We start from the raw sequence: 21224 nt of genomic DNA, 5'->3' as shown, positions 1-21224 counted from the left end.
TTTTTTATTTGATCCTATAAAGCCAGGTTGTAGAAATCAACAATCTACTTGCATTTGACATCATTCTGATCAAGAACATACAAACATCTTTGAACATTTAAGACAGACAAACATATAACACTTAAGACAGACAAACATATAAGACAATTTTAACGAGTGCACTCAGATGGTTTTGGCCAATTGAATTATAAAATCTTTTTGTTATGACTAGTCAAAATTTTTGCAGGTCAAAATTAAGAGGTCTCTTGTAGAATTAGGGTTAAAGGAATGAATACCCTTCTTGACTATAAATGTAAACCTTTTATAACAAACTTGAAACCAACAAGCAAACATTTTATAAATCATTTCCATAAACATTCTCTACATTCTTAGGTAAAGACAAGAGGAACATACAAAAACCTTTCATGTTAAAAATACAACTCTTACTTATAGCTTTCCTAATATTTTTCCATCTCATTAACTATTAAACTTCTATAACAACTTCAGCTTAAAATGTCCTTTTTCTGTACTATGATTGTTTTTTCTTTGCCTTAATTCCTTTCTCCCTGAATAAAGACTGAATTACTGTGCTAAATTTCATCTTGGATCCTATGTGCCCCATTGGTACCTGCTTCTCCGAGGATTTTCCCCGCCGGGCGTTCCAGACAGTGGTGTCCTCCTTGTTTCGACTCGGCCGAGCCCTTGTTGACCGCAGGCTTCTTCTGATTGCTCACCACTCGCCGCTAGAATTTCAGGTCCCTGTTCGGGCGCCACTTGTCGCGAACCGGCGACGCAGAGCGCTGTCCTGCAGTGCCTCAAACCTGAAAGAGCAGCAGGGTGGAGATGGGACAGAGAGAAAGGAAGGACGCCAAGACAAGAGTCTGATCAAGGCGACGTTTATTGCAGGCAGGCATCAGCCTTTTAAAGGCACATCAACGGGAAACACCTGACTCCTACAGCTAACATCAGATTTTTAACAGGAAGTACCTGACTCCTACAGATCTTTGGCTATCCGAGTTTCTCTCGTGCAGGGTCAGAAACAAGTTTAACACGTGCAGTCCTTAAAGAGGAACAAATGTTATCTTTCAAAAAGCCAATGGGCCATGGCTGGCTTCCCACACTGGGCAGGCTGGGTCATGTCAGAGTAGGTTGGGGGTGCTGGGAAAGGGGCCACCTCCTTGGCGGGTGTCCCAGCAGCCAAAAGCGCCTGTTGGCCCAGCTGGGCAGCCTGCTGCTGTAGCTACTCCTAGACCTCCAGCTCTGCCCTAAACTGTTGGTGGGCGAAGAGTACAACTGGGCCTCTGCTGGGCTCCCAGGGGTCTTCCTCAGCCTGTAGTCCCTGCTGAATGCCGGCTGCCCAGGAAGTGTAGTCCTGCACCTGGGCCGGGAGACCAGAAGAGCAGGGTGAGGGGGGCAGGTGTCAGGGACCAGGGGCACCGACACACCTGCAGCCCACCTGCCCAGATGGCCAGAGCTTTGGTTTCTCTGTTTCCACCCAACCCACTATTCTTGGGTCCATGAACCTCCCCTGAAGGGCACGCCCTCACCGAGACTGCCCGCACCATGGTGCTCACTGCCCTCCTGCTTAGCAGGCCTTCCTTGGTCCCCTCTCTGCTGTGTCTGTGAGGGATGGAGTTGAACAAACAGCTGGCTGACAGGGAAAAAGAATCCCAACTCTTGGGGGCTACAAGCCCTGGCCTTGTCCAAACACTGCACCAAGTATGTGAACGTGTTTTGCAAACTACAGGCTGGTGAGCAAAGGGTGACGACCTGGGGTGAAGGGCCCTGCTCACACTTTGACAAAGTAGCAGATGAGGGTTCCTAAACTATAGTCTGTTCACAGAGTCACAGTTTGAGCCTCCTGGTCTACCTGGCTTTGGGACATGGGACTCCTGCAGCCAGTTAGGTCCATATCCCCAGGTGCCACGTCCTGGGCACGTGGGTAGGCGCCATGAGGACAGTCCCATCGCCAGAGCTTCCTTCTGCTCTGCACCCACGGCTCTAGCAGGGAGTTACACGCAGGTGCTAAACAGACGCTGGCTGACCCAGAGGGTATTGTCTGGCACATCTAGGTCTCCAGCTAGGGGCTTTCCTAAGCTTTGTCACTCCCTGGCACTGGCTGGGCACCACATGAGGGCCGGTCACTCACCCAGGCTGGTGTTGACCCAAACCTGAGACCAGCCGCACTCCCTCTCCCCCACCCCGGAGCTGTCAGACTTTGTGGAGATGGCTCATGTTCTGCCTCCTACTGTTTGCACTTGTTTTCCCTCCAGAATGGGGGGCCTCGGTGCACATACACACACACACACACACACACACACACACATGCGTACCCCTCAAAGGGGAAGGCACCCTCACTGCAGCATGGAAACGAGCCACGAGGTCACCTGCTCCAGCTGGGCCCCGCGCCCATCCACACACAGCCGCAGGACCTCCCAGGCCTGAGCCAGAGGCCCTGGACACAGCTTCTGCACCCTACCTCCAACCTCCAGCAGTTCCTGCAACTGGCATCAAGGAGAGGACAGGGAAGAAGATGCTGTTCTTACAGAGGCTGAAGGGCTGACTGCCCTGAGATGTGTCCCTCCCTGAGCCACATCCTGCTGTGCCCAGCCAGCCAACACGGAGGCCAGGGGAGAGGGCCTGCAGGGGCCGTGCTGGAAGGCTGTCAGCTCTCACCTGGCGCTCGGTGCCCAGAAGCTCACGCTCCAGTTCCTCTTGAGACCCAATCTGGCCCTCTGCCACATGCAGGTCCCGGCCACATCACTAGGGAGGCTTGAGGCTTTCTCCTGAGGAGAGAAGGCCATGGGGATCAGGGACCAGGGACAGGGCCTGTGGCTCCACCCACCCCAGCAGGGCCTGCTGCCTGCCACCCAGTGCCTGCTCCAGGGTCCTCCCTGTTCTCTCGGTCCTCTCCCAGGCACTCCCTTCCTGTGGCCACTGCTTCTGGCTGGCTCCTCATGAATTCTTACAGCCTTAGCATCCTCTCCAGTTGCCGGCCTCTGGGGTGACAGCTCAGAAGTTAGTTGTCACTCCTTGGGCACAGCTGGGCCAACTGAAGGGTTGACCTAAAGGAGGGGGTTATTCATGGCCTTTTCCCTAGCCTGAAACTCGGGATTCAGGGACAAGGAGGCACAGGAAGACCATGGGAGGCTGTGGATATTGGGAGAGAGGGGTAACTCTGTGGAGAGGTAAGCAACACCCAGCAAAGGCTCATCCTTCTCTTAACAGCTGTATGGCCTGGGGCCGTGGAGTGGGAATGGTCAGCTGTGGTAAGGCTCCCTGCACCTCTCACCATGAGGCTGCCAACTCCTGCAGTGACTGAAGTTGCCCACAGAGCCTCTTCTGCACCATAGGTGCCTCGGGGCCAGTGAGGGCTTGGGCCCTCTGCTCCAACCCCTCCATAATAAAGAGCTAGTTCTTTTTTTTTTTTGGTATCAGGGATCGAACTCAGGACCTTGCACTTGCAAGGCAGGTGGCCAAACCACTGAGCTAAATCCCCAGCCCAAGAGCTAGTTCTTGCTGTAGCACCTGCCAACATAAAAGTCCCTGCCAGGCCCAGAACAGGTGACTCTTATCCATCTACCTACTGGCCTCCCTGCCTGTCCATCCACCCCTTACTCATCCAAGCCTTCATCAACTCACTCACCAGCTCACACCCAGCCATTCGACCCTTGGCTTGGTCTCACCCATCCATCTGCCCACCCATCCATCCACCTACGTGACGTGGATGGTGCACCTGAATGGTGCCCTCAGGGAGCCCAGGATTTAGCTGGGAAGGGTGAAGGCTGTGTAGTGTGGGCCAAGGAAGGGAGGGGATGGAGGCAGCATACTGGACCCCGTCGTTTGGTTAAGAACATCTGGTTAGCTTGAAGGTTAACATTCAAAACGTGGGGGAGGACATGTAGAGGGCGTGGGGCTGGCTGGAGCAGGTGACCCTGAGGGAGCAGAATGTGCCAGGGAAGAGGAAGCGAGAGAGTAGAGAGATACCCAGGCTGGGGTGCCGGGATGTGACAAAACCCCTCCTCTCCTCAGCCCACCACCATCCACTCCGTGTCCACACAGTGTGGGATGTCCACGCTGTGGCACCTGGTGCTTCCTAATGAGACTGAAGGTAGCTGCCTGATCTCCACCATAGTCCTGACTGTTCACCAGGGCCAGCTTCTCTTCCACCCAGACCTCTAGCTCTCACACGTGTAGAAAGTACTGCCAAGAATGGGGCTGATTCACCTTGGTGAGCTCAGGCAGGCCCCTCCACCACCCTGCAAGGACATCCTGCTCGACAGCAGCCTGCACAGAGGGCCTGAGCCGTGCAGGAACAAGTCAGCTCATGCAGGGACCACAGACCCTTCCTGCCCCTTCTCCCTCTGCAGCCTACCTGCTGGGAAGCAGCCACCTGCTGCAGGCTGTGGGAGCCTCACATGCCTGCTCCAGCTCTGCCCAGTGGCCTTGCAGCTGCCGGCACTGCTCTGTGACGTGCTGTGCTTGAGATGCCCAGAGGCCACTAAACTCTGGCCAGAACTCAGGTCCCTCTGCACTTGCCCCTGGTGGGCTCTCACCTCGGTCTGTAGCTCCTGCCACAGACAGGAGGTGGGGAGCTGGGTGGGATTTCTTTAACTGCAGGCCTGAGTTATAGCAAAAGCCCCAGGGAGAAGTGGGCAGAGGTTTGGAAATCAGCACCCGCAAGGAGAGGGACTTAGAGGCCAGGTGACCCTGAGCAGAGGGCTTTGAAAGTCTGGGAATGGCATTCAGGGAACCTGAGATAAAAAGAGGGCCACTGCCTTGTGCTTATACTGAAGGCTCTGGGTATTGTCCCGGCACCGGGCATGTGCTTAGCCACCCAAGTGAGCTCCAAGCTCCCCAGGCCGAACTGGTACAGCCGAACTGAGCCTGCCCTGCAGGCGCCTGGTGGCCAGGTGGCCCTCCAGGGACTTGAGCCTGAGAGGAAGGAGAAGAGAAAGGAGGGGCTGACAACAAGGTGGGGAGAAGGCTCCTGGTCCCTCCCATGGCTGGGCCAGGGGTACTGGTACGCCTCCTCTGAAAGCAGACAGCTGCCGGCGCAGGGCCTCACCTCACCACCAAGAGGACCCCAACTTTAGGGAGCGAGGCCTCTGGCCCTTTCACACTAGAAAGAGCCTGTGCATAAGGGAGAGCAATTTGGACATCTCAGCCCGTGCAGATGCCACTCTAAGGGGAGTGACACAACTGGACGAGGACAGACTGGAGGGGAGTGGACAGGGACGCACCCCTGATGGCACTGCTGGGCCTCCACCAGAATGGCCTGGGAAGTGACCGTATGCTGGGCCTAGGGGATGAGGGCAGCTGCCTCGCTGGCCAGCACCTGGCTCTTGCTTTCTAGCGGTGATGCCATTCCTGCAGCCCCTGCCTTAAGCACAGGTCCTGGCCTGCTTCCATGCATCGCAGGGCTCCCTTGAGCTGTTGTATCTGCTCAATGGCATCCTAAGGCGGCCGCAGGGGCTGGCCTTCTCCCCGCATGCTCCTTCCTCCCTGGAGGACTAGGTGCTGACCACACACTGGGCACACAAGTACAAGGCGACTGAAGGGTAAAGCCACGCTCCACCTGCTGTGGTCCAGAGGCCTCCACAGGCTGCAGATCTGACGGGGCCACACTAGGGGCAGCAGGACATCCAGGCTGTTTCTCCCCGCTCTTTTCTTTTTGTAATGGGGACTGAAGTCACAGCCTTTGCACTGAGCTATCCCCAGCCAGTTTTTTGTTTTTCACTTTGAGACAGAGACTAAGTTGCTAAATTGCCCATGGTGGGACTGAACTTGCAATTCTCCAGCCTCTGCCTCCCAGAGTGCTGGGATTACAGCCCAGGCTCTTTATTTCCTGCCTGCTCCCACCCTGCCCCAGGCCCCTTTCCAGGGGCCCTGCAGCAGCCCCAGGAGCTGCTCCTGCTGTCCAGCCTGGTGCAGCTTAGCCCCACGCTCTGCCATCTTGTGCTTCAACTCCTCCCACTTGCGACTTAGCCCCTGAAGGCTGGTCTGCAGGTCCTCCAGGGCATGTGGCCTGCTGCACTACAGCTGTCTCCCAGCCTGGAGTGAAGACAAGGCCCAGGGCACTTTTTTCTGGGTGGCTGGACCGCCAGCAACCATAGTAGCCTGGACCTGGGTGGGAGGGATAGGTGATGGGCCATAGCTGCTTTCCATGTGCTGCCTGGGGCCCAGCAGTGAAGAGGTCCCCAGCTGTGGCCGAGGCAGGAGACAAGCAGAGCAGAGGTAGAAGCAGGTGAGGGCCTTGCTCTGGGCAGGGGCAGTCCCTGTAGCTTGCCCTAGACAGTGGAGGGGGTAGTAATGGCAGCAGCTTTCTGTGCTGGTTTGGGTGCCAGGGCAAGGGGACAGACACCAAGCTGAGTGAAGAGGGGAGGTGGGGGGCTGGCTCCAGGGTGACTTCTTTAGAGACTGAATCTAGAGAGGAGCAGCCTTGCACCCTCTGCCTGGCATCCCTACCTGCTGCAGGCCCTCCATGTGCCCATGGGTGGCTAGCAGCTCTCTCTGAGCCATTTGGTGCCACCTGAGTTTCTGCAGAATGTTGCCAGGTGCCCGGGAGGACTCCTCTGCCACTGCTGGCCACCTCTGCTCCCTCCACAGAATAAGCCCTGCTACATCCTGCTTCTACTCCTGCAGAGAAGCGGGAGAGAGTGAGGCCCCAGCCTGGGGGTGAAGGCTGGCGCTGGACCTGCCTCTAGGGTGAGGAGTTTCAGGGACCCTGTGGGGAAAGCAGGACCCAGAGCCAATTCTGAGGTGCAAGGAACGTGGAGCCTGCGGTTACTCTTTCCAAATGGAGACAGGGATGCTGTGCTCAGAGAGGAGAGTGCTGATCAGGTCTGCAATCTTTGTCTCCTCAGTTCATACACAGCCATCTTGCTCCGAATCAGCAGGAGCTCTGGGAGGGATCTGGGGTGGACAGGCCTGGCCTGGAGCTACCCTGGGGCTGGACAAAGTAGGCTCAGCTGGCCTCTGAGAGCCCTGTGGCCACAGCTCATGCTCCTCATCGAGGAACATGAAGCCCTGATGCCTGCCTCCAGGAGGGGATGCACGGGTGGGTGCCAGGATGCGTGGTGACACCCAGCACAGGGTAGGCTCTTAGGCGCTGCTTCTGGGTGGCCCCTCCCTCAGGAAGCCCCTCACCTGGAGCTGGAGGGAAGCCAGCAGCTGCTGCCACCTCTGCGCATTCCTCTCCTGGACCCTGGTCCACTTCGCCTGCCCGGATGCTCTGCAGCTGCTCTGACCCCGGAAGGTAGGGGTGGGCTCCTCTCTGCCCTGAGGCCCGCATACCCCTTCCCCTCCCCTCTCCTCCAGCCTGGGGTAGCACTCTGTGCAGCCAGGGAAGAAAGGGCGGCAGGCCAGACTCACTTGTGTGCAGCAGTGTGGAGGCTCTGGGGCTCCCTCACATCCTCCTGGGGTGCAGAAACCTGAGGTTATGCCTGGGAGGATGGGGTCAGCATTAGTTCACTCACCATGCCCCCAGGTGCCTCCTGCCCAGTCTGTCTTCCAGACCCCTGGAGATAAGATCCCTCCAGGGATGGGCAAGCCACACCCCAGGTCCCCATCCCTGGCACCACACTCCCAGGCTGTCCAGGCGTAGGAGAGCCTCGCAGTCAGCACAGGCCGCAGTGAAGCCATCCACTTCTCGGCCAAACCTGTACAAACTTGTAACCACTGCTGTCTCCACTCACTCACAGCCTTCAGCTCCCAGCTGCGCTGGCCCAGGAGCCTCCAGCTGCTGCAGCCTGTCCACGAAAACAGAGAGGGCCACACTGTATCTGGCTCCTCTCCCAGTTCCCTCCTCCCTCACCCCCGAGGCAGAGTGCAGATGTGGGGGTGGCTGGCAAAGGTCTGCAGTTGGCCAGCCTATTCCCTTGCCTCATGGGGACGACAGAGTGAATGTAACAGGCACAGTGCTGGGCACTCAGTAGCTCCATGCTCCCAGCGATGCCACACCTCACTCCCACTCGGGGCCCGCCAGCAGCCGACATCCAGGCTAGTGGAACACTCTGCAGCTCAGTCACACCACACACACCCCTGCCCATGGGCCACAGCCAGCCCTCGGGGAGCCTTTCAACAGGAAGGAAAAGTGCCCTTCTGCTTCTTGTGACCACACAGCTTGGGGACAGGCGGCTCCGCTGTGGGAAGTAGAAAAAATTTCTGCTCCTCTGTGTCGCTGTAGCCCTTAACCAGGCAGTAGGGCACAGCAAGCAGGGGGCAAGTTCTTGGGGGCCACTGGACACTTATCAGCCTCCCTCTGGAGGTCACTGCTTGAGGACTGCATGTGTTGGCCCTGGCTCCCTTCAGGAAGACGTGTGCTTGACTACAGGGACCAGTGGGGTCTGTGTCTCCCAGAAGGACAAGGACCCTAGTCTGGGTGGATCTGCCTAGTGGGCTGCATCTCCTGGGACCCTCCCAGCATGCAGACTGCCTGACCCAGGCCTTGTCCCCCTAGAAAACTGCCTCAGGTGCCATGCTGGACACCAGCCTGGGCCACTCCTGGTGACCACTCTTCCTGCCCTCCCTTTCTGGGCCCCATCTGCCCTTGCGTCCTGACCTCTCCTGCCAAAGGTGGATCTCCTCCTGCACCTCTCTGTACTTCTTCAGCAGCCTCTGGGCTGAGGCCACGTACACCAGCTCCTCCTCACTGTGCAGCTGAGCCTGGATACCCTCTGCCCCACGCAGCAGCTGACAGCTCTCCTGTAGTCAGCTCTGCTGGGTCTGTGCTCCAGCCTAGCCCTGGGCTGGGTCCCTGGGTCCTGTGCTTGCTTCAGCAGCCCCTGCAGCACCTCCGCCTGTTCCTGCAGGTGCTGGCTCTCCAGGGGGCCTGACTCTGCCACCCTGAGAGACAGGGCCACTGCATGGTCAGGCCTACCCTGGGCCCAGTGCCCTGGGCATAGGTCCTGTGCACAGGTGTGTCCCAAGGAAAGGGGTGACAACTGTGAGCGCCCACTCACCGCGATCTAGGGACAGCAAGAATATGTGGTCCTTCCTCTCCGAGAGGGCCCACGCGCCTCTACCAGAGCCCCTCTGACAGCACACCCCACCCCAATTCCTGTCCCCTCCTCCCTGTGTCGCCCTACTCGGGCCTTCCCTCTGCCTCCACTGCCTCCTAGGGTTCTGTCAGTGATGAACCTGGCTGTACTTTGTGGCTGCCCTTTGGAGGTAGTGGATCCTGCTCTCCAGCACCCGGACCTTCTGCAGGGTCAACTGCAGGGCGCCGTGGATGTCCTCGGAGCGCTGTGGTTCCAGGGCTTCCAGCTGGAGTAGCACATCTTGCAGTTGGGTCTGCGGATCTACATTCCTGTGGGAGACCACACACTTCCACGCTTCAGGCCAGCGGCAGGCCCTTCTCCTTCTTCAGGGCTGCCAGTACTCCCACCTAGATGGAGGGCATGGGGATGTCTCCATCACACGGTGCCTTCCTGCCCATCCCAGGGCCACGGCCAGATTCTTGCTTGCCAGAAGTTGCCAGACTATCCCTCTCCCCCGTCTCATACTGCCCAGCCTCTCTGCCTGGCATTGAGGGATGCCCTGGGCCTCAGCTCTGCCCCGACCCATTCTCACTAGCCTGTGCTCCCGAGTCTCACCTCTGGCTCAGGTCTGCCTCTTGTCACTGGATTTTTGTAGAGTCCCAGGATACCTCTGCTTCAGTTGCTCACCAGGGCGGGTGACCTTAGTCTGTGGCCAAGGCAGTGAGGAAGCTCTGGGGAGAAGAAGGACCCAGGTCTGAGGGGCATTTTTGCTTCCCACAGCACATCAGGACTGTGGAGGGCTCAGACAGACCCTGCTCTGGAGTGCTCACACTGCCTGCCTCTGGTAAGCAGCAGCAGGCCTCCTCACCTGTCACCAGCACAATCAGGACAGCTGCTTCGTTTCCTCCCCAGAAAGCCAGTAGCTAACGCTGGGCCTGGGGCACAGCAGTGAGTGACGGTGGCTGCAGGAAGATGGGGAGGCAAGCACCCAAGATGCCCTAGGCTCCAAGGGGCTGTATCTCGTATCTGAGCTGCATGACCTTCAAGTTGTCAGCCTGGGGTCACCGTGACTGGAACAGGTCTATCTGCTCCCCTAGCCAGGGCTGGAGCTCCCCACAGGAGCTGTAGAAGCCAAACAGAGCCACCATCTCCACTAACCCAGCCCTGTGGCACTGAGGAGAGGTGGACCCAGGGCTGGGGTGAGGGTCAGTGTCCTGCTGCTCAGAGCAGGTCCGGGATGATCCTCCCCACCCAAACCCATTAGCATTTGCAAGGTCCAGGGCCAGAGGGTGTCCTTGCCCTTCAGCTGGGCCCATATCCTGCCAGAGGCCTGTTGGTACTCAGCAGAGGGAGCCAGGGGAACTTAGGTAAGGGCCTTCCTCTTAGGTCAAACCCATGTTTTCTGCAGGCCTTGGCTCTTTTCTGGGTGGCCCCACAGGCCGTTCTAGATCTCTCTAGCAACTTCCTCCCTGGCCTGTGTGCTCTGGGCACTCTGGCCTTAGCTTCCTCCACTGGGCCTCCTCCTGGCCTTTGGTCAGGTCCTGGCCAGCTTTCCCAGGGTTGCCTGCTCTCTGCTTCAAGACTCAGTTTAAATGTCTTATTCTTGAGGTGCCTCCCTGACTCCAGACCCTTGACCTCAGCCATGACACAGCTCCTCGAGGCATGAGGCCTAGCCATAGGTGGGGAACATTTCTTGAGCAAGGAGCATTACTTTTGTCAGGATTCACAGGCCCTCACTGTCCTGGCTCAGGAGATCCTGTGTCAAGTATGGTGCTGGGGCAGAGGTCGAGGTCGAGGTCAGGCTCAGCAAGGAGACCGTCCTCAAGCTTCCTCCTGGAGGGTCCAGGGCAGACAGCACCTATTCCAGGGAGGCCAGGGTTTAAACCAGACAATTGCTAACACAGATCTATTTTTAAAAATCATTAATTATGTGGCTCTGGGAATAAACAAAAAAGGACAGGGAGAGGGTGGACCTTTTAAACCTGGGAGTGAGAATTGTCACAAAGCCGGTCAGAACTCACAGTCCCGTCCCCAGCCAGCTACTGATGAAATGGCCAGGCTACCTGCACAGCCTGGAGGGTGAGAGCTGAAGCTCCAAAGTGCAGAGGTGAGGAGGCTGGGCAGAAGGCTCCCAGGAGACAGATGAGGGTAGAGGGCCCAACTATAGGCCCAGGTTTGGGGTTTTGATGGGCACACCCTGATCTACATTCCCAGCTTCTTGCAAGGGGGCAGCCCCCAACGGCTCTCCATGGTGCTTTTGGAAACCAAGGGCTTGATGAACTGGGGCAGGAGTCTCAGAAAACACCAATCAGGCCACTTCAAACTCAGAAGGACTATCAGGTGGGAGAGCTGAAAAGGGCTTAGAGTCACTCTAGGCCTGAAAATAAAGTGACATCCCCCAAAGAGCCTGGTTAATGTACAGGACGGTGATGGGCGAATTGAGCCTCGCCCAGTTGTTCTTGACGACCTGCGGGATTTGCCAGCTGGGAGACGCTGCTGAGAGGATGCAGGGTCCACATCTGTGGGGATCATGAGTATTGGTTGTAAGTATTGTTAACTTTAGTAACTCTATATGTGTTAAAAATAAAGTGACATCCCCCAAAGAGCCTGGTTAATGTACAGGACGGTGATGGGCGAATTGAGCCTCGCCCAGTTGTTCTTGACGACCTGCGGGATTTGCCAGCTGGGAGACGCTGCTGAGAGGATGCAGGGTCCACATCTGTGGGGATCATGAGTATTGGTTGTAAGTATTGTTAACTTTAGTAACTCTATATGTGTTAAGTTTCTCCAGTTTAGCAGGTAGAGTGTTTCCTTTGTGGAATTCCTGAAAGTTACAGTTTCTTATCTTCTTATCCGGGTTACTACTACTCACGTGGGTTGTTTTGGTGAACCTGTTTGCTCTTTTCCTGTGTGACCTTTCAGTTACTATGGTAAACCCAACCCGTAATAGTTTGTGGTTTTTTTGCTTTAAAAGGCCGGTGCTTGCCGGCAATAAACGCCGCCTTGATCAGACTCTTGTCTTGGCGTCCTTCTTTTCTCTCTGCCCCATCTCCACCCCGCTGCTCTTTCAGGTTTGAGACACTGCTGGACAGTGCTCTGCGTCGCCGGCTCGCGACACACATCCACGTCCACTCCCACGACCAGGAGAAAGCCACAAATGCCCTCCTATTCGGTCCTCTGTGTTGCCAGCCTGCGGTACCGTGAGTGACGCCTGTGCAGCGGCTCCTGTGCTTGCTCGTCCCGCTGCCAAAGCTCAATCGCGAAGGAGCGAACCGAGCGCTCCAGCCGCAGGCGGCGCAGCAGCAGGACCTCGGAGGGCTCCTGGTCCCGCCCACCACACGAGCCCCATGAGCGCCTGCAGCCGCTCACGCTACCGCGAGGTCACCTCCGCAGCAACTTCCGAGTACTGAGAAAGGGGGTGGGGCTGAGCCGCGGCAGGGGCTGTCCTCCCCGCCCACCAGCCGGGACTTTCCAGCCCCGCCCCACCCGGAAACGTGTGTACGCTCCCACCTACGGAGCCACGCCCACAGCCACGCCCCTCCCGCGGGACTTCCTCACTGCGCATTTACCTGCTGTACCAGCAGGGCTGTCTGCAGCCGTTACTTACGCTGTGCTGCTGGGTTGCAGAGCAGTTGCCACGCTCCCTGGACAGCTCCCGTCAGCTTGCGGGGATCGGGCTGCGTAGGGGGCCCCTGGGCGCTAAGGTCGCGCCCCCTCTGCACGAGGTCTGCGCACACATCCTGGTGGCGGTGGAGCTCTGCTTCTAGGGCCTATCAGAGGAGTTGGGCTCAATGACTGTGAGGGAAGAGGATCGTAATGGCGGGAGGTGAAGGCCTGCAGGGGGTGAGGAACCGACACTTTATGTTTCTGCAGGGCCCCTGTGATCTGGCTGCGGTCCGGGCCCAGCGCTGTCAGCTCCAGCAACCGTGCGCGCCCTTCGAGCAAGGCCGCTTCCTCCCAGCTGTGCAGCAGCTCTGCCCGCCCCAGAGTCTGCTCCAGCAGGGCCCTCCTGGGGACAGCAAGGCCTCCAGCAGCTTGGGGAGTCGGGCTGGGGAGGGGTCAGACCCTGCCCTTAGACGGGATTTTTCTTTTCTCTGGGTGTGTGTGTGTTGTGTGGTAATGGGGATTGAACCCAAGGCCTTCACATTGAGCTATGTGTCCAGCCTTAAATAATTTTTTGCGGGGGGACAGGGTCTCACTAAGGTGCTCAGGTTGGGCTTGAATCTTTGATCCTCCTCCCTCAGCCTTCCAAAGTGCTGGGGTTATAAGGATTCACCACTATGCCCAGGTTAGATTTTTATTATTTGTCTGTTTTCCTTAGTATTGTGTACGTCCTTTTCACTGCTAAGTTTCTAGCAGCTAGAATGGTGCATGGGACAAAGTAGACAAGATATATGTCCATTTTGTGAATAAGCTAATCAGAGGCTATCTAGAAAGGACAATGTTTTACCAAAAGGATGAATCGCTGATGATGGGATTTCAAACACACACAGAAGGCTGATCTTTTTAGAGGGAGCCCTGAATCCATAAACCACCTTCTCCTCTGTGGCTGGGATGGGCACATATAAAGGTGGGGTTGTGAAAGGAAGGCCTCAGCCTGCTGTGAGGGTGGCTCGCCTGTGGGCCCATCTACCCAGGGCCTGGAGGCGGCCCTTTTGGGGCAGAATGCTGGCCTCCAGTATGCCCAGCCTCTGGCTGGCTGCACTGTGGCTGCGCTGGCTGGCAGGGCTCTGGCCTGGTTCAGCATGAGCTCCATGGCTTTTGGAAGCTGTCCCGAAGGGCAGCCTTACGTTGGAAGCATTGGGCCAGGGTTTCCAGCCATTCCAGCTGCAGTAGCCTCTGCTACAGGGCCTGGCTCCAGGCAGCCTGTGCCCGCTGCAGCCCTGCCCAGCACCAGGACAGCTCCACAGGGCCCAGGCCCTTGGCAGGCAGGAAGGGCTTGTGGTTCTGGGCTGGGAGCACTGTCTGCAGCCTGAAGAGTAGAGCCTGTGTGTCACCTTGCTGCTGTAGCCAAGGTGGCTTCTCCTGGGCACAGAAGGAAATAAAGGCTGCCAATAGCTGGTGCATGGTGGGCAAGGAGTCTGGGAAATCCTGTGCCTCCAGCTGTACTTACTTCTCTGTGATCCAGTGGAGCAGGTCAGCCGCCCACTTCCTATACTGGGTCTGTAGCGCCTCGGTCTCCTGGACCTGGAGCAGGACCTGATGGAGGTAGGGGAAATGGTCAGGGCACCCCTGGAGGGGAGACCTTCCCTTTTGGATGCTGGGTGTGGCCTGATTTGTCCAGGTGGGCTGTGGCTCCTTCCTCAGCTGAGTAGGGGTCACCAAGAAAAATAGGGCATTGCATGCTCAGACCCAGGATGTGGTGTGCCCTCTCTATGACTGGGGTGAGATGTGTCCTGTCTCCTCCCATCTTATTTTACCCCCTCTGATCCCACCTTTGGGGGTTCAGTCCTCCAGGCTTTTCTTTCTGGACCTTCTTGCCCTTCTCTGTGGCTATCACTCCCTAAGGCAGCTCAGAGCCCTCTGCCTGTGTCACCCCCACCCTGAGACACCCACCCTGAGGACAGCCCTCAAAGGCCTCAGCCTCTGCCATGGCCTCCAGAGAGTGAGGGAGCCACCCAAAAGCATGACTCAGTGCAGCCCCTGGCCAGGACAGCCTTTTCTGCTCCTGTCGTTGCAGACTCCTAGCTCTCTAAGCCTTTTAATCCATTGGGAGCTTAGTCTGTGAGTGAAGGATAGCCAGGGACAGGAGGGGCACTGTTTCCCTGGCTTCCCCGGTATGTGGTATGTGGGTGCTGCTCCGAGTACTTCACTTCTGCTCCCTTAAATGCTCACATTAAATGCCTTTTGTTATCCAGGCACCGTGATCAAGGCCACAAAGCAAGTTAAGTGGTGGGGGTAGGTTTCAAACCTGGGTCTTCTGAATGTGGGGCCCAGGCTTATACCTCCTATCCTCAGTGCCACAGCTCTGCCCTGTTTCCCTGTCCCACTAACCTTGGAGAGTCTCCACGGGGCTGTCTGCCCCTATTACAGTGGTAGGTCGTGATGGAGCACCCATCTGGCTGTAGGGCTGCCACGTCCTCGGGGGCCAGCAGCTGAGCAATACCCAGCTCCTGCTCAGCCATGTGGAAGGCACAGGTGAGGTTGTGCAGTGGCTGGCTGGGGTGCAGGGAGCTGTAGTCCATCAGGTCTAGCCTGTCAGTAGGATTTTGTTCTCCCTCAGTGTAATAGACTGTAAAATGCACATGTTTGTCCTGGCTCTTCACAGCTCCTGTGACTTCCTCTTCCTCTGACCCTGAGACCTGAGGCTCTAGCTGAAGTGTAGGCAGGACTCTGATGCAGGGGCTGGGACAGGGGCTGGTGGGAGAAGTTCAAAAGGGCAGGCATGCCTGGCTTGGGCAATTTAGTGACTTAGAGCCTGTGTCCAAAAATAAACAGGGGCTAGGGGTGTAGCTCAGTGGGGAGGCCCTGGTTCAATCCCCAGTATTGAAAAAAATAGACAGGGCAGGCTGTAGCCAGGGAGAAGACAGTGAAGAGAACCAGGGACAGAAAGTGGAGAAGGCCGGGGTCAGAGCAAAGCTGGCCTATTCCATGACTTGTCCCAAGGATGGGGAGGGGCTGACCTAGCCCTCCTTCCTTCAGGACCCAGGGGCTGAGATGATCTGGGGCATTGTCAGGTGAGATGGAAGAGCCCAGGGCAGTGATACTGGAGGGTTTGGGCTGCACCACACCTGTGGGCATGGATGAGTGAGTGCATTAAAGTCCAGCCCATCACTCCAGCTGCAGGAGAAGTCGGTGATGTCCATGTTGGCGTAGCTGGCACCAGACCAGCAGAGCTTCCTTGGCAGCCAGCTGCGCTGCACTGGCCCCAAACTCCTCCTGGTGGGACAGGGAGACGTGGTCACCATATATGGGGCCCAGTGTGGGGGCAGCAGAGCCTGCAGGCTGTGAGGAGACAGACTGGTACAGGACTAGGCTCCTTTCTCTGTGGAGCATCTGATTTTACCTGATGTCATCCACAGAGGGTAGGGATTGCAGGCGAGAGAATAACTGTCTTCCTAAGATGCTGGGCAGTGGAGAGCTGTCACCTGTCATCTGTCACCTGTCACCGCAGAGCAGCTGGCTTTGCATTGCAACTGGCAACCACAGTGGCAACAGCTTCTAGTTTTGAGCCCTTCTGATGGGCCAGGCATGGTGTTGACAGACCTGCGGGTTCCTCATGGCCGGGTGTCATTAGACCTAGACCCTTTCTTGTCCCTGCAGGTTTTCTGTGGGTTGGCGTCGCTATTATCCCGTGGCTTCCAGCCCTCTGAAGAAGGTGCTTAGTGTTTACATTCCACAGATGACAAAAGGGTACAGCAAGGAAGACCGGGAACTGCCCAGCACCCCCAGCTTGCATGGGAAGGGACCCAGGAACCTCTAGCAGAGAGCCCCTGCCCGCCATACCCAGTGCCTGAGGGTCAGTCCCCGCCCCTGTTTGGGATAATTCTCTTTTTCTGCCACCATTCCCCCTTTCATCTCTCCACTGTGTCGTCCCCCACTGTCATCCCCCCGCCCGCCTGCCTCCCTTCTGACTTCTTCCGCTGCCCCTGCCTTCCCTCAGTGGACTCTGCTCCCTTCTACTCCCTCCCCCAGCTCCCAGCCCTCAGACCCTACCTCTCCAGGTTTCCTGTCCCGTCTCTGGTTCTTCCAGCACGCTTCCTCCTGCACGCTCCCCTCACCACAGTTGTTTATAAATTCAGAAGTGAGGCTGAGCAGGCCCTCGAGCTTGGGTAGGAAGGACACTAGGCACCAGCAGGGGGCAGGACAGAGTATCAAGGCCTGGCCAGGAGGCCAGACCCAAGCCCCTGAGCACTGAGCTGGGCCTGAGGAGAAGGGGCCAGGCTGGGGTGGGCACTGGAGGGAGCAGGGCAGCCTGAGCCTGACCACATCCATGTCACCAGGGAGGGCCTGTGAGCCCCTGCTGTTCTCAAGGGGCCAGGTGGTGGCTGGTCCTGGGCCCCAGAGACCCAGTTGCTTCCTGAAGGGGCTGAGGTCAGTTTGACCCGCCCACTTTCCATCCATTTCCCCAACACGGGGCCCAGCTCCCCTGAGGTTCGAGGCCAGTGTGAGTTCTGAGGTCCTTCTGATCTGCCAACTCTGTGGCTTGTTTTGTTTGTTGGGTTTTTTTTGGCGGGGGGTAGGGGAGGGACAGGGTCTTGCTCTAGTCCAGGCTGGCCTCAAACTTGTGGCTATCCTCCTGCCTTAGCCTCCAGGAATTATAGCTCCAAGGCTTCTTTGCATGGTCTGCTGGAGTTGAGTTTTTCGGCCACCCTGCCCCTTCCCTCAAGAGTGACCTGTCCCAGGCCAGGTGTGCGGCCCCAACTCTAGTTCTCAGGGCAGCTCACAGCAGCGTGTCCAACATTCTGGGTTCAGACCCGGGGCTGAAGGGTGAATGTTGATTTTGTGGATTCTGTGGGAATCATAAAGGCTGTCCGTAAAGGCCCGAGTCAGGGCCATGGCTGGGCTGGGGCATGGGGCAGCGGGGTCTGAGACATACCCTGTCCAGGGAGACGTGGGAAATCTGGAAACTCAGAATGACCCAGAGGAGTCCCAGGATAAGTGTCTGGTCTCTGTCCACGATGTTCTGGCCCAATGAGGGGTATTGGCACCTGTGGGCACAGGGGCTGGGCTAAACCACAAAGCCTGTATTCCCAAGAGGACTCAGAGGAACCAAGATCCCAGGAGGCCAGCTGTGGGACAGGGGGGTCCTGGAATCCAGCCTACCCCAGCCAGGTGGTCCCCAGGGAGAAGCAGGATGGGACATGGCAGGAAAGAGAAGGCTTTCTGTGTGGTTGGAGTGTAGGCCGGTCCCCCACTCTGGGCAATGTTGCAGCCTGGTGAACTGGTCTGAACCCTGGATAAGGGACTCCCTTTATATGAACTATGGGGAACCGGGCTGAAGCCAGTGGTCCACCATGGGAGTTGGAAGTGGGAGTCATAAGTGTAGATGTGTGGGCTAAGCCAATAGCAGCCAGTGTCTGTGTCAGGGTCTCTAGGAGGTATCTGCAGCCACCTGGGTCACACCTGGGTTTCATCTCCAGTGGAGCCTGGAGCAATTCAGAGCCCCAGGCCCCACCCAGTTAGACTCAGGCCAAGGCCTGAGATTGCATTTGAAGCAGCACTTTGGCTCTTCTGTGCTCTGCAGTTGGGAGCCTCTGCCTCCCAGCATAAAGGACTCCTGCCTAACCCCTGGTACTGGCCACAAGGGGCCCTGGGTCCCTTTTTGGCCTCTTCCTGTCTCAGGCAACCTCAGCTCTCCCGCTTGCTGAGATCCTTCTCCCTTCTGCCCGCTTCCCCCTGGCCTTCTCAGTGGCTGGGCCCTTCCTGTTTCCCACTCCCACCCAACCTCCCATACCCTCATGCCAGGCTTTGCTGCTCTGTATCCACATTTATGAAAGGAGAAGGTTAGGAGAACACTAAGAGTCATTCAGCACAGAGTCCTACTGCTCTCCCTGATTACAGAAGTGACATTTTCAGGCCCAGCAGCCGCAGCGGGTGGGTGCCATCAGCCAGTTCTGTGTACAGGTTCTGGATCTTGATTTCCACCGGGGAGGGGATGGGTCAGGCACAGGGTTGGCCTGGGACCTGGCAGGTGCAGGCAGAGCAGCTGCCATGAGGGGAGGAGCCCTGTCCTTGGTTCTGCCAAGGGCTCCAGGACACACTCAGGCAGATGCCCCCACAGGCTGCCCCTGGTCCACTGGCTGAGCTGGGGCACCCCAGCCACTCTCCTGGCAGAGCTGGAACGTGTTACTGACCCATTTGGTGAAAGTCTTCTCCTTCATGTGCATGTGCCTAGCCTGCAGCCTTCGGACAAGGCCCAGCTCATACTCAGAAGCCTGACTGGATGGGACCAGGCTGGCCTCTTGTTGCCCATGTCCTGTAGCTGGGGAGCTGCTGGGGTTGTGGGGTCAAGCAGCCATCAGGCTCGCGGCCCTTTGGAGATGAGAAGCCCCTGAACATTTCCTGAGTCTGGAGGTGTCATAGAGGTGGGGAGAAGTGTGGATACTGATCACCCCACTCTCTGGTCCCTGAGGCTCTGCTCTGCCACACTGTCCCCAAGGTTGGTGGGTGTTGTGGCTTGGATCCTAGCCAGGTAGCATCTAGTGCTCCTGGCTGGTGTCCTACACTTGAGGCGCCCAGGGTCCAGCCCCCCTTCCAGGTCCTTCTCTAGGGACCCTGTGGCCAGACCCCACCCACAGTGGTTGGCTCTACTCCTTGGGTTGCCAAAGGCAGGAGGAAGGAAAGCAGATAGCTCACCTTGGCAATGGCTGGGTCCTGGGGAGGAGGCCCTGCTGGACAAGTGGTGATGGCAGACAGAGGGCTGCGCAGTGAGGGAGAGAGGCATCAGGAGAGGCTGGAGCTGGGACCATGCCACAGCCCTCCCCTGGAGCCAGCCTGTGGGATAAGGGCACACAGGCAGCCTTGTCCTTCTGCCTGCCACAGGGTGTGGCCCAGGTGGAGGTGGGGGCTCAAAAATACTCCTGATCCATGGTGGGGCCTCTTCTCTGTCCCTGTCCACTGCCTCCTGTAACTTTCCCTGCCATCAATGGGGGTTCTGCCTCTCAGGACCCACAGGCCCTGGAATGGACTTGTTGCCTCTGGTGGGAATATCAGAGGTGAGGCAGTTTGGGCGAGAGGCACCAAGGGGCAGAGAAGACCCACTTCCTGACCTGAACTGCCCTCCTGCACATGTAGGGGCCCTTGTGAGCACCTCCCACCATGTTGGCCGGCAGCTTTCCCACCCCAGGAGCAGCCATGGACACAGGGCTCATCCGACCCTGGATCTGAGGAGATCCCCCCTGGAAAGGGGATCCCTGGAGCTGTGAAAGCTGTGGAAATGGTAGAGTTGCCTCCAAAATCAAATTCAGCATTCACTGGTTTGGGCTCTGTGGAGCTGGCCGTGGCTGAGTGTGGAGGTTGGGAGTTGGCAAGTGCCTGCCTCTCTGGAGGGGAAGCGACTCCAGTCTAGTGCTTTCACACACCAGTCTGGGGTCACAGTCACCCACGTGTCGTGGTGTACCTACTCATGCAGCCCCAAGGCTCCGAGAGGGGGTGTGACACTCCTAGGTCCAAGAGGAGATCCCTTTCCGCAGCCTCGGTCTTCACAGGCCCTCTTGTCCTTGACTGGCTTCTGAATGCTTAGAGTGAATGAGCTGCTTTGTTGCTTGTGGCCCAGATCCAGTTTGACCCCAGGGACTGCTGCTGTTGGCCTCTTGCTCCCCACCCTTCAATTCAGGTTTTTTTTTTCTCTCTCTCAGTACTAGTGTGTGTGTGTGGGGGGCACTGAACCCAGGGCCTTTGCACTGCACTTTATCTCTAACCTTTCTTAATTTTTAGTTTGAGACAGGGTCTTATTAAGTAGCTGTGTTTCCCAGGCTGGGCTAGAACCTGTGATCCTCCTGCCTCAGCCTCCCATCCTCCCTTTAACACTGTCCCTGCAGGTCCTCATCACCATTCTCTGGCTCCTAGCCTAACCCCTTTACCTTTCTCAAACATGGCACCCCACCCCTATTACCTACCTGGGAGAAGCCAGACTGGGCCGATAGTGTGAACAAGGCTTTGATGCCCCCAGCCTCCTAACAGAGTCCCCTCCTCACATGCTGGACTGGACCTGAGCTCTCTTGTCCCAAGGCTGGGTGCCAGTTGGCCCCTTCTTCCCAACCTCTGTATTCTCCCAGTAGCAGCCCCAGTTGAAGTCCTGTTTTTTCCAGGAGGCCCCTCCCCACCTCCTTAGCCCAGAGATGACTGAGTTTACTTCTCTTCCTCCTAAGACCTGGGCACCATGTCTCATGTGGTGTGAGCACTGAGAACAGACTGAACAGATGTCATGGAGGTGGTGGTTTGTGTTGTGATGGGGCTGGGGACTGCTCCTCTTTCTCCTTAGCTCATGGGCTGCTAATGCCACTGCCCATTCCACAAGGGCCAGTTCCTCTTCTGCTGGTTGATTGCAGCCCTTGGTACAATGAGAACCCCATTGGTCAATATGAAGTTTGGACTACTTGTGTTGCAGGTAGCTTACTTTCAAGTTGAACTGGATTAAACAATATAAAAGGGATGCATTGGTTCATATAACTGAAAATCTAGCAGGAAGACTTCAGGTGAAGGCTGATCCCAAGTGATGTCTGTCACCACAAGCCAGAGTTTCCTCTGCCTTCCTCAGTGTCTCCTTTGTCTTCATGCTTGGAGGAAAGGTGGGAAGGGAAGTGCTCTACAGAGGGTCTG

At 57.2% G+C, this 21224-nt stretch overlaps 1 protein-coding gene across 1 annotated transcript in view; it reads right to left on the bottom strand.

Annotated features, from left to right (window-relative positions):
* Nucleotides 1-21224, bottom strand: part of Sptbn5 (spectrin beta, non-erythrocytic 5) — a 36961-nt gene that overhangs the window by 13583 nt on the left and 2154 nt on the right. Inside the window, 44 exon segments of the mRNA XM_033765289.1 lie at nucleotides 1154-1351; nucleotides 2332-2369; nucleotides 2372-2483; nucleotides 2656-2732; nucleotides 2735-2765; nucleotides 3081-3129; nucleotides 3272-3385; nucleotides 3476-3507; nucleotides 4066-4182; nucleotides 4355-4392; nucleotides 4395-4466; nucleotides 4469-4550; nucleotides 4758-4798; nucleotides 4801-4871; nucleotides 4873-4914; nucleotides 5048-5112; nucleotides 5842-6033; nucleotides 6448-6618; nucleotides 7129-7224; nucleotides 7323-7397; nucleotides 7565-7656; nucleotides 7659-7790; nucleotides 8176-8308; nucleotides 8449-8729; nucleotides 8732-8948; nucleotides 9121-9340; nucleotides 9576-9612; nucleotides 9615-9691; nucleotides 9975-10132; nucleotides 12135-12330; nucleotides 12519-12730; nucleotides 12819-12969; nucleotides 13578-13665; nucleotides 13668-13724; nucleotides 13727-14159; nucleotides 14872-14877; nucleotides 14951-15161; nucleotides 15702-15776; nucleotides 15778-15839; nucleotides 17500-17587; nucleotides 17589-17611; nucleotides 17727-17856; nucleotides 18463-18555; nucleotides 18738-18879. Of these exon segments, the coding sequence (XP_033621180.1) occupies nucleotides 1154-1351; nucleotides 2332-2369; nucleotides 2372-2483; nucleotides 2656-2732; nucleotides 2735-2765; nucleotides 3081-3129; nucleotides 3272-3385; nucleotides 3476-3507; nucleotides 4066-4182; nucleotides 4355-4392; nucleotides 4395-4466; nucleotides 4469-4550; nucleotides 4758-4798; nucleotides 4801-4871; nucleotides 4873-4914; nucleotides 5048-5112; nucleotides 5842-6033; nucleotides 6448-6618; nucleotides 7129-7224; nucleotides 7323-7397; nucleotides 7565-7656; nucleotides 7659-7790; nucleotides 8176-8308; nucleotides 8449-8729; nucleotides 8732-8948; nucleotides 9121-9340; nucleotides 9576-9612; nucleotides 9615-9691; nucleotides 9975-10132; nucleotides 12135-12330; nucleotides 12519-12730; nucleotides 12819-12969; nucleotides 13578-13665; nucleotides 13668-13724; nucleotides 13727-14159; nucleotides 14872-14877; nucleotides 14951-15161; nucleotides 15702-15776; nucleotides 15778-15839; nucleotides 17500-17587; nucleotides 17589-17611; nucleotides 17727-17856; nucleotides 18463-18555; nucleotides 18738-18879 (5027 nt within the window).

This window comes from Fukomys damarensis, unplaced genomic scaffold (assembly GCF_012274545.1).
Source record: "Fukomys damarensis isolate Sample0158 unplaced genomic scaffold, DMR_v1.0_HiC HiC_scaffold_17, whole genome shotgun sequence".
Lineage (NCBI taxonomy): Eukaryota > Metazoa > Chordata > Mammalia > Rodentia > Bathyergidae > Fukomys > Fukomys damarensis.
This window is presented reverse-complemented; position numbering and strand designations above follow the sequence as displayed.